Below are 12,134 nucleotides of genomic sequence, written 5' to 3'. Positions count from 1 at the left end.
CACATACCCATAAAAACACTTCCGTACTCTAATTTTGAAATTAATAAATAAAATTATTTAAGACACATTTAGATTTCTAAATTACCCTTTCTTTTATTAAGTATATCAAAGACAAAATAAAACAAGTGTTTATCCTTTCAGCAAACACAAACCCTTCGCACTTATTTTCATTTTTTCTGTCATTTTTTTTCTCCTTTACCAAAGGAATTAGAAAGAGATAAAATTGTAGAATTTAGTCTTCCTCCTCCTCTCACTCATCAACCATTAATGTATTTTTTCCTCATTGCAGCTCCTTGTTGTCTTTCTCATTTTCCGCTTGAGAAATTTTCAATTTGATATATTTATACTAAACTCCTTTAACCCTTCTACAATAATGAAGAAGAAGTAATTGCAATAAAAAAAAAAAAAAAAAAAATCAAATTTGAAGCAACTTCTAGAAGAGGAAAAAAACAATTTGTTTTTTGGACATTCTTTTACCTTTATTAGAATTTCTCTTATTGTGTAGTGTGTTGTAGTAACACAAAGATTCTTCAAGGTCCAGAGTATTTATTTCAATTTTTTTTATTTGTTGTTTCCTTTTGGAATGAGTCTCTCGGTCTTTTTGTTTTTTCTCTTTTTTTACCTCTATTGGAAATATCTCAAATTAATTTGGAAGATATTATTGGATTGAAGCGGTTATTGGGGTATGGCAAAAACTGAGTTAGTTATGGGGTACGGAAGTATTTTTATGGGTATATCCAAGATCACCCTTAAGAGCATCATCAACGCATTGCTATTTGCAATTGTGACACATCAGCGTTTTTAGGAAATCAAAAAAGTCAAAAATGAATCAAATACCAATGCGAAATAAGAAAAATTCTTGTTTCCATTTCGCACGGCTAAAGTTGCCCCGTGCAGACATGATTCTTTTATAAACAGCACAAGTTGTCCCGTCCATCAATTCCCCCCATTTTTATGGCGCCAATCCATTTTCGCGCCCATTGTTTCCCTCCACTTTCTACGTTATATATCACAGATGAATCACAGTTGAAGCATCCATCATTTCTTCATCTCCTCTCATCAATCAAACTTTTTATATTTTGTCATGAGTTCTAGTAGTCATAATAGCAATTGGTGCGAAAGAGTAAGTTAACTAATTTTCGACGATGATGATGAAAATACCATAATCGTTCAACAAATGCAAAGTGATATAGTTGTTGTGGCGTCAATGATTCTGGCTTTCAACGCTTTATCTGTACCAAAATGGGGTGGATCTGTTGATGGTAGAGAATACACTAACCGCGATCGTGTTGGTGCGCATGAACGGTTGGTGGTGATTATTTTGCGATAGACCAACTTATAAAGCGGTAAGTTTAAATTAGGGTTTAGTATGAGAAGACCACTTTTTAACAATATATTGGAAGTTGTCACTAATTTTGATCCATATTTTAAGCCTTCTTGTGATGCTCTTGGTTTGCCTGGGGTTTTGGGTTTGGTAAAATGGCAAACACCGCAATCTGATGCTTGCTTATGGTTGTCCAGCTGATTCAATGGATCACTGGATAAAACTTGTTGAGAGTACGGCCCAAGAATCACTTCATCATTTCTGCAATGCGGTTGTCAACTTTTTTGAAGAACAATACCGAAGCCCAACGGAAGAAGATATAACACGCGTTTGCTTCGCGATAAGTGAATAACGTGATTGGCGGTATGTTGGGTAGTTTAGACCTGTATGCACTTTGGGTATGGAAAAATTGTCCAAGCTAGTAGCATGGAACTCATTTAGGCCATGCTAGAAAAGCGAATTGTGATTTTGGAAGCGGTTGTAGACCGGGAGCTATGGTTTTGGCACATACTTTGGAATGCATTTGGATCATGTAATGATCTTAATGTGTTAGATAATTCTCATTTATTTGATAATTTAGTCAGAGGAATAGCTCCAGCTTGTGTTTATCAAGTTAATAACAATCCTTACAATATGGGCTACTACCTTACTGATGGAATATATTGACCATGGGCTACACTGATTCAAACAATCCCATCTCCTGCTACTCCTATGGATACTAATTTTGCAAAAGCACAAGAAGCAGCTCGTAAAGATGTGGAACGTGGTTTTGGTGTTTTACAGACTAGATTTGCAATTGTTAGCAGGACTGTTCCTTAGTGGGATAGAGGAGCTCTATCCTATATAATGAAGACATGTATTATACTTCACAACATGATTGTTGAGAATGAACGTAATGTACAACTTCCAAAGTGGAAACCACCTTCAGATGAACGGTTGCGGCATGAAGTTGAGATGCAGAGTAATGACCATCTGTTTGTACAAAACATGGTAGCCAGGACATTAAGTATTCGTTGTGGAGCTACTAATCAACAATTGAAGAATGATCTGGTTGAACATCATTGGGTACGTTATGGTGCACGCCACAACCAAAGGAACAACTAATAAGTTTGTTTAAGTTTGTTAACTGTGTTTTTTAAGTGTGCTTTATGTATTTTCTATTAACTGTACATTCATCATGTTTGTTTAAGTTTGATTTGTCTTAGTTGAATTTTCTGTTAACTGTACTTTCATTAAGTTTTGGTGCTTTTCGTATTTTTCTGTTAAGTGTAATTTTATCAAGTTTGTTTTGTTTAAATAAGATTGTGATTTGTTGAATAAGATTTGCACATACTTGAAATTAAAAACGTTACAACATACTTGAAATTAAAAATGTTACAATATAATTGGAATTTAAAACGTTACAACATACTTGAAATTAAAAACGTTACAACATATTTGGAATTAAAAACGTTACAACATACTTGGAATTAAAAACGTTATAACTAAAAATCATCATCTTCATATTCTTCATTTTCATCCCTCAGAAATGGATTGGGATAGCGTGGTTGCGTACCACGAGACTGACTAGCACTGTTTGTTGATCCAGAAGAAGAAAAAGACCAAAACTGTTGAGAATAATGGGTTGGAATGTTTGGACTAGGAGGGGTTGGAATGTATGGACTAGGAGGGGTTGGAATGTATGGACTATGAGGGGTTGGATAATTAGGAATAGAAGGAGCAGCAGGAATACCTTGTTCTTGTTCAACCCACTTACGATAGATAGCTGCTTGCTTAGTTTCCCAAAATGTCAGTTGAATACCGCTAAACTTGCTTAGATCAAGCATCATGATATCTTGTTATTTCTGTGCTTCAAGCCTCAATATTTCGTCTTCTTTTTCCTTTTTCATTGAGAGGAACATTTGTCGTTTTAGCTCTGTTTGTTCTTGCAGATATTTTGCAGTTGTAAGTTGATTGTCTCTGACCTCCTCCAGAGTTTGTGCCATTTGGTGTGCAACTTCATCAGCATCTCTTTTCTTAAACTTTCTTCCCTTTGGCCGTTTTTCTGATCCGGGCACTTCCCTTGATGGTTGACTTTTTTCATCTAACGAAATATTGGCTATTCCAATATTGTTAGCGGTTGATCCACCACTGATGCCACCACTAACATCACTACTAGAAGTGGTTCTCTGTTTTTTTGAACTACTATCACTTCTAACTTGATATAAATGATTCCATTTTGGACTTAAAATTAAAATCCAATAACAATGCTCAAATTTAAAATGTTCCTTTTGAACAGTTAAAAATATAGTACGAGCTCGTGACATTGTATCATCTGCATTATTACCACTAGCATTCATTCTCAATTGTTGATCATAATAACCTTGAAATAAACTTACCGTTGGTTGATGATGTGAAAACGCTTGAACCGATCCATCGGTTAAGTGGTTGCCCCGCATGACCAAAGGCGGCTCATACGCTTGTTCATTTCATCAGCAATTTTCTCAAAAAAAACATGCCTATTTTGGCCCGTTCCAACAACTGCAGATCTTCCGAAATAAAAATCCAACTATGACATAAAATTTCATCTTCAACAGTTGTGAAATTTTTTGAACGACCTTGAACATAGGTATGTTGGCTGTTTTCTTGGTTTTGGTTTTCACTATTTCTACCACCTCTATTTCCTCTACCTCTAGATCTTTGTGAAGACATTTTGTGATTTTGGTGAAGAATAAAAGAAGAAAGAAGAAGATGAAGTGAACTAGTGAAAAATGAGTTAAGCATATATGGAATATATATAGGCCCAGTCCAATAGAACTAAATATAGTCGTTAATATAGCCGTTAATTCCAACGGTACAAAATCGAACCGTTTTAATTTTTTATTAAAAAAAATGCTGGACGGCTAAAGTAGAACCGTGCACACATTTCTACTCTTGGACGGGTCTAGTTTTCCCGTGCGTAATCTTGGACGGGTCTAGTTTTACCGTGCGAACCATTTCTATTTTCTTAACCAATTTGGCTCCACTTTTGACAATTCTTAAAATAGAAATGATCATTTGACAACGCGTTGGTGACGGAAATTGCTATAAAAATTGTCAACTGTCACATTGAAAATAAAAAATAACAACGCGTTGATGATGCTCTAAGATATGGAGTATCTCAACACTCCTACGAATAATGAACGGTTAATTCTAGCCAAGCCCAAATTTCTTACAGAACAGGCCGTTGCTCATTTCTTCCAATAAGCCCGCCATCCATGTCCGAAACTCCGAATAATGTGAAGTGTACACCTCATATTGAGATAAAGCTGGTGTGGACAGGGACGGAGTTGGAATTCTAAATCAAGTATGCAATTTTATTTTTATTTTTTTGTCTAAAGGTCTAAATAATAAAAATCAACAAAATTATACATTTATTTTAATTCACAAAACTAGAGTGCGTTGACTACTAATAATTGAATATGGATTGGCGAAGTTAACTACTTAAGCACTTAAGTCATTAATTGATATTACTATGTCTATATATATTTACATAATCTAATTCACAAGTTTACAACAATTCAACAAATTGTTAACTTCCTACAAGTCTATATAACCCTACTATCATGTAGAGAAAACTATAAAATATTAAGAGTGAAAGTAAAAAATTATCTTGTTTTGTTTTGTTTTTTGTGTTTTTTTAAATAGAAATTTTATTGATAATGATAACGAGTTTTACAAATAATTAAGACAAACGTACAACAAGCTGCGCCTCAACTCCTTTATAATTTTTTATTATTTTTTGTTGAGCTTTGACGCTTGTTTAAGAATTGAGAGTGAAAGAAAAAAAAAGAAGAGGTGATTAGAATTATACAAAATGACCGGTTGGGCTTTGGGTCTTTGGCTATTTGTTTTAGTCTCATTAACTCATCAAACATTCAAAGACACATTTGTGTCTCTTTAATGATTTTGAACTCAAAATAAATGATAAATGATAATTTTGTAAGAAAAAAAATAGAAGGAAAAAAAAATACTGGTTTATTGGAATGCTGGTTTATTAGTTTTTTTTTTCATACTTTTTTTTTTTGTTAATTATATTCTTACTATAGTAGTAATTTTTTTTAGAGTGCGGTACTGAAAATTTGTTAAAAAAATTGGGAGGGTGTGAGTCTTTATAGTTTGAAATTTTTTGTAGACAATTAGTTATGTGGTAGTAGAGTTTTTCTAATATCAAGAAGTTGCGACCGCCCTTACATGCACTCTCCTATATCCATCTATGGGTGTGGATAAGTACTACTTGTAAAATTCTTAGATCTAGTTAGTAGATTATTTTATGTTTTTCATATTAGGCAGTTTATCGGTTTATTTACCCAAATTGTTAAAATCGCGTTTTTTTTTTTTTTTTAAATTCGAAGTATTGATTAGGTTGCATTCTCTTGGATTAGAGGAGATCGAGAGGATGAGACAACCTGGTATGTTATCAGATTTGTTTTTTTTTTACATAAGGTTCGTCATCAGATTTCGAGAGTTGTCCATATGTTCGATTGGAGATTAAGTTGATTCCAATCTATATAATAAGTAAAATATCATAGTTTATAAGTATCAACTCAATAATTTGGATCAAATTTTGATATAAAATTGGATTTATGATATATATGTACTTACTAGGGGATAAAATTTGCCGAGTGGTAGGTGACTTTGTTCTCACACTCTGTATGTGTTGCAATATTCGAAATATACAAGGCCTATGTAATTTACTCTTCCAAAATACCACTTATTAGTAAAAGCTGTGAAAGAAGACATGAAAAATGTACAATAATAATGAAATTAGAATTTTATCAAACAAGCAGGAGTAGTATAAATGGTTGCTAGCAGCGGTGGTGGTACTAGCACTGTAGTATTTGGAGCAGAATCTAGACCGGAGAAATTGCAGTGGGAAGGACTGAGAATTCTATGTTTTTCGTAAACACTAACGAAAAAATTCTAAAGTGGAAAAAAATTCAGAACGTATTTTAGAATTTTCAACATGCTGAGATAACAATTTTAAATGTCAGCAAGTTGGACGAATTTCAATACATTTTCGTAATACTATGTTGGACTTTCCCGTTTTCGTACTCAAAAGATAACCCATGTCTGCAGTTGTTGGTAAGATAAATCAGGCTAAATACTTGAATCCAACCCACAATTTTCATAGTTCATACAACATCCGAATAACTGAAGTCAGCCAGTCAAAACCAGCTCATGACTTCTCTACATGTTAGACAAGTGTGTAGTCCCACCGTAACCAAACACGCTAAACTTCGCTCAGTCACTCTTCCAACTTTCTTACAGGCAAAACTAAAAAAAGAACATGTTCCGCACTTCCGCCTCTATTGCAACCAATCTTCTTCTTGATTTACTGCCACGATATTAGAAGCAACACGTGCTAGACGTTAAGGCCTGATCCTTTTCCCTCAAGAAACGGACCCTATGAGTAGACCAGTTTACTATACTTCACGCACTATTAAATTAAAATATCTCCTTCTTACATCTAACTAATATATGGTCTGTAAATCGTACTAAAACAAAAGGAAACTATTACAAAAATAACAGACTGCCATCACTATGATACCTAATTCTTATCCCATTAATACGGTAGTTTTAAAAAATTAAAAAGTAACTCAAAAGTCAAATCATGTGGTAAACTGTCTATTAAGACCATATAATACATGATCATCAACAAAGGATAATGCCAATATGACAGTATATTTAAAACCTAGATAAAATCGTGAATTAGAGCATTGTACGATTACAACAGCAAGATAGATGTATAGAAGATAGTGAGTAGTAGATAAAAACTATAGTAATAGATAAACGTTTAATTGTTTTTGTTAAAGTCTCTGAGTGGATGAGGATAAGGCTGTACCTCAATTCTTCATTTATTTATTCTTTCTTTCTGTTTATCGTTTCTTAATATCTCTCTCTGTTCCAAGATCTTGAACATTTGATTCATATTTTCTTTCCCATTCAATCTTAAATTCAAAACCCATCTCCCATTCGATCTCATCTCAAACACCAACTTGACAGAAAAACAATTGGTTCACTATTATGTCGATTGCTTTTGACAATAGTGCTGCTATTCATGGGTTAACTTGTATGTTATTTGAAACACAAGAAAAACAAGGTAGAAATAATAATAATAATAATAATATTAATAATATGGCTGTAATAATTGATGATGAGAAGAATGAGGAGTTGGAAAGTTGTAGTTCTTCTTCTATTGGGAGAAATAGTGATTGTGAATCAGATGATGATGGGGATGGGGAAGTTCAAAGTAGTTATAAAGGACCATTGGATTCACTTGATTCCTTGCAAGAAGTTTTACCCATTAGGTGAGTTCTTGATGATAGTTTACTTTCTTGGGTTTTAATGTAATTTAAGTATAATTTAATTTATCAATAAAAACATATAATTCTGATTATGAAATATAAGGTTTTATGTATGTTTTATTTTATAGGAAAAAGGATGTAATAATTTAGCAGTGAGAAAAAGTTTCCAGTATAACCAATGTGAGTAAGTAGTTTAGTTGTAGGTTAAAGTTTAGGATAGCAGTATATGTGGATAATTATGCTTTATACAACTAGTTTAAAAGACCACAATTCGAGAAAGCCTTGTTAATGGTGTCAGGTGTGGCAGTCGGAAAGACACAACTAGACTCTGTCTCTGAGTACTTACATTTGTATGCATAGCTCCTTTTCTTCATTGCGAAACTGATATTTTGTTTATGCCTAAATTAATTGGTGATAACTAAACTGGCCTTTGATCGTCTCGGCATATAGATCTAATGAAAGAATAGGGGATAAAATGAAATATTAAACTTATGGACTGGGACTTTTAATGAATATAAATGGCTTTACATTTTTTAAAATATATCTATTTAGTTGTCATACATATTGGGAAAAGAAATAGGTCTGGGTCACTTCCTTCCTAATGGCAGTTTTGTAGCTTACTTATATAAGATCTTAGGTAATCTGCAATAAGAATCAGGATCATAATTTGGCAATATATATCTTCTGCAACACGAGGATGGTGAAGACAAGGTTGAAAGTTATTTACTTTATATGTAATTGTTGTCATGACAGATGCATTTCTGCAAAATGAAGGTTTGGTTTATCTGCACACTTTAGATGGAGAATCCAGTTACTCCATAACAAATGTTTTATAGACTAACAAAATATGTTTGAGTTGTTGTTTGACTGCATGAAAAGGGAATACATCTTCTGTAATTATTGCTGTTTTGTGTTTTGGTACCTCTTATTGGTTGTTAAGATCTCATTATAAGAGTATTGAAATGTATGACTTGGTGTTTGCAGGAGAGGAATCTCAAAGTTTTATAGTGGGAAATCGAAATCATTCACCTGCCTAGCAGATGCATCCTCTTCTTCCATTAAAGAAATTGCCAAGCCAGAAAATGCATTAACAAGGAAAAGGAAGAACAATATAGCAATGAGTTTTCTAGTGGACAAGAACAAAAATAGTCCTTTGAAAAGTTATATTGGAGGGAGCATTTCTAAGAGACTCACAAACGCCAGGCGACACACATTCAATCTTACTGGTACTCCCACAAGCAGCTCAGAAAGTATTACAAGTGAGAATTCGACTCCCTCCTCTTCACCCCCACGTCGACTCCCTCCTCTTCACCCCCAAATAAAACCACCTTTCAATAGTGCTTGGACATCTCAACCAAATTTCTCTCCTCGACGGGCTTTCTCTTTGATCGATCTACAAATAGCTAATGAGAATCACAATTCTTCCATCAGTAACAGAGATGAGAACAAGAAACATCATTAACGTTTGAGGTTCTGTTCTCTCTTTTATATACTATACTATATGATCATCTGAATCATGTTTGTAAATTATGTACTTGAGGTGTATGCTCCTTTCGCTCAGCTTATAATATCATGTTTGGGCATTTTCGGAAGATAATAGCTCACACTTTGTACTCTCTGTGTGTGTGTGTGTGTGTTCTGTGTACTAGTTTAGTTGTTAAATCTGCTTCCCTTGATGAAAATGTTCTGTAAAGAGATAAAAAAGTGAGGAGTTTCTCGTTTAAGTTTTATGATGGAAAAACATGTGAATAGCTTATATAATAGTAGGAAGTTATTTGAGAATTATCAGAACAATCGTTTAGTTGTTTATTTTCTTGTTTGAGGTTGTATTGCAAATTATATCCAAATTAGTGTTATGTTATTTTGAATAAAACAAGAAGTGAACTTGGGCTTGGGCTCTTTTTTGGTAGACCATTTTTTTAAAACTATTTCCGGATAAGTTTGGAAACAGAATTGGATATGGATTGGGAAACAAATGTGATAGACTTGTAGAATCCAATTTTTATCGGGAAACTGGATCAGTTCTCTATCTGGATTTACTAAGTGCTCTACAATTTTTCTCTATAAATATTCCTAGAGCAGAAGCTAATAATAGATGCAAAAAAACTATTTTCTATACTAAGTTGAGGGCTATCATAAGACCAGTATCGTGGTTTTTATTTTCTTTTTGGTTTATCTGCAGTAAACAAAGGAGAGTCTATCTGGTTGTTGTATTCTGGAGGTTGACGCGTTTTGTTTGTATAAAAGGAACAAACGCGAAACAACTTTAAAGAAAGCGTTTGATCCGTGCCTCAGCCAGCTTTCTTATTCACAGTTTGTTTTTGTTACAGCAATTGTTACCAACAGTTTTAAAGTTGTTCTACAGTGAATATGAAAAAAGGTTAAAATTTGTTTATCGGTTTTCGTTTATGGGATAAGGGATTAAGAGTTGTACCATCTTATCTGATGAGGCCGGTTGGTTGGGGTTATGGGGTTACTGGTATGTGACTTCTTGATTCAGGGAAACTATGAGGATCATGATCCTCGACTACCACTGCTAGTGGGAGAAACAAGTGAAACTGTAGTTTCGACAAACCTGGTCTGACTCTTCTAACTTATTAAAGTAAGAGTGCCATCTAAGATGAGCAATGGGCGGATTATTCTGAACTTCAAGTGTGACATGTACGGTGGTATGGTCACATCCTCATCTAATAAAAAAAAAAAACTCAATTTTTGGTCGGTTTTTAGAAACTGGTATTATGAATATTTGGTCGTTGAAGATAGAAAGATAAAATTGAATCTTTATATAAGTTATCTTGGACTCTTCTTCTAGCGATACAGAGAAGTGTTTCATATGGATACTTGTATAGGCTCTTCAGCCAGTTTGGTGATGGTTACATCAGGAGCTTACTAAGCAAGGAATAAGGAATGAACAAAATATGATTTCGAGATTTGGAGATTATTGGGAAAAAAAAATAGTTCGAAATTCGGAATTGGAGATTATTGGAAAAAAAAAAAAAAAAAAAAAAAAAAAAAGTTCAAAATTCGGAATGGTAAGACTGTTCTGGCGAAAACGGCTATAACTTTTTGCTCGATGATTGGATTCATAATCCGCTTTTTGCGTTAGAAAGCTAACTCAGAGATGTTTCCAACGGTGTATGACTTGAAGCCTAATTCATCCAGAGCTGATTCAGTTTTACAGTTTTTTATGTGCCAATTTCTCGTCGAATAGCGAATCGTGGTAATCCGATTTTTCAATCGGATAAGTATCGTATTCTTTACCAAATCTATGCAATTCTTTGTTTTATATTGTGAGATGGATTAAAACATAAAATTACATGCTAGGGTTTTTTTTTAAGGAAATTTAAAACCTAAGTCTATATGTTATAGTTATTTATCTAGTAAATATGTTGTGGCACTGGGTGTTGGTTAACATGCATTGAAAGTTTTTTCATTGACTAGATATAATTGTTTGAGATTAATTTCTCATTTGTACATATATGATCACCAAGGTTGGTGTCTTTACTGGTAAGAGATATGTATGTAAGGAGATATTGAAGTTTGTTGATCCCACATCTAGTAGTCATGGAGCTACACTTCTATTGATATAGAACCCCATACCTTAGATGAGGTCCAACTGAGATTTGGGCCAAGTGATGGCTAAGGTTGGGGACAGTATCAGTCTTGGATAAGACATCTGTGAGGGTACCATGGATGATCCCTAGGCTTGGCCCTGGTCATGTCTGACTGGTGAGACAAAGTCGATGGTTCGGTTAGACCAGTTTCGGTCCAAGGTGGAGATTGTTAGGTGTATGGACTGAATTGGATGTTGTTGATCTTAATAATCTTATACATTTACTTACATGATTTCTTGTTCTGTTAATGTTGACATTGTAGATTATGTCGTATTAATAGGAAATATGTTAAGAACATGAGCATACTTGATTTAATTCCTTATTTGAATGATGATGATTTTGTACACTACACAAATCAGTTGAAAGAAATACAAATTTGCTAGACTTGGTATACACTGATATTTGTGAGTTTGAAAGTGTTCTGACTAGAGGTGGTAAAAATATTTTATTATGTTTATTGATGGTTGCTCGAAATTTACATATGTTTAATTGCTGAAGATAAAAAGTGATGTTTTTTATGCTTTTAAAGTTTATGTACTTGAGGTTCAAAATCAGCATGATAGGAACATTAAAATAATTCAAAGTGATTGAGGTACTGGATATGCATGGTTATGCTGATTTTAATCTTTTTCTTGCAGTCACATGGTATTATTCATGAGATGATAGCTCCTTATTCACCTAAAATGAATGGAGTAGATGAATGTAAAAACAAAATACTTAAAGGGATTAATTGTTGTTATGTTGCTTAGTTCTGGAGCATCCACAAATTTGTGGAGGAAGCTGTTTTGATTATTAGCTATATATGTGTTGGATAGAATTACTAATTCTAATACAAAGGTTACACTTTATGAGCTATTGAAGAACAGGAAG

The 12,134-nt window shown here is 33.6% G+C and overlaps 1 protein-coding gene across 1 annotated transcript; it reads left to right on the top strand.

Annotated features, from left to right (window-relative positions):
- Positions 1 to 7,158: 7,158 nt before the first annotated feature.
- On the top strand, positions 7,159 to 9,266 carry LOC147512418 (hybrid signal transduction histidine kinase M-like protein). The gene is made up of 2 exons (XM_086595381.1): positions 7,159 to 7,653; positions 8,635 to 9,266. The coding sequence occupies exons 1-2, from the start codon at positions 7,370 to 7,372 to the stop codon at positions 9,110 to 9,112; spliced, it is 762 nt and encodes a 253-aa protein (XP_086451507.1). The 5' UTR covers positions 7,159 to 7,369; the 3' UTR covers positions 9,113 to 9,266.
- The last annotated feature ends 2,868 nt before the right edge of the window (positions 9,267 to 12,134 follow it).

This window comes from Coptis chinensis, chromosome 3, assembly GCF_015680905.1.
Source record: "Coptis chinensis isolate HL-2020 chromosome 3, ASM1568090v1, whole genome shotgun sequence".
NCBI classification, from domain to species: Eukaryota; Viridiplantae; Streptophyta; class Magnoliopsida; order Ranunculales; family Ranunculaceae; genus Coptis; species Coptis chinensis.
The sequence above is the reverse complement of the archived record's forward strand: the minus strand, read 5'-3'. Positions and strand labels throughout refer to the sequence as shown.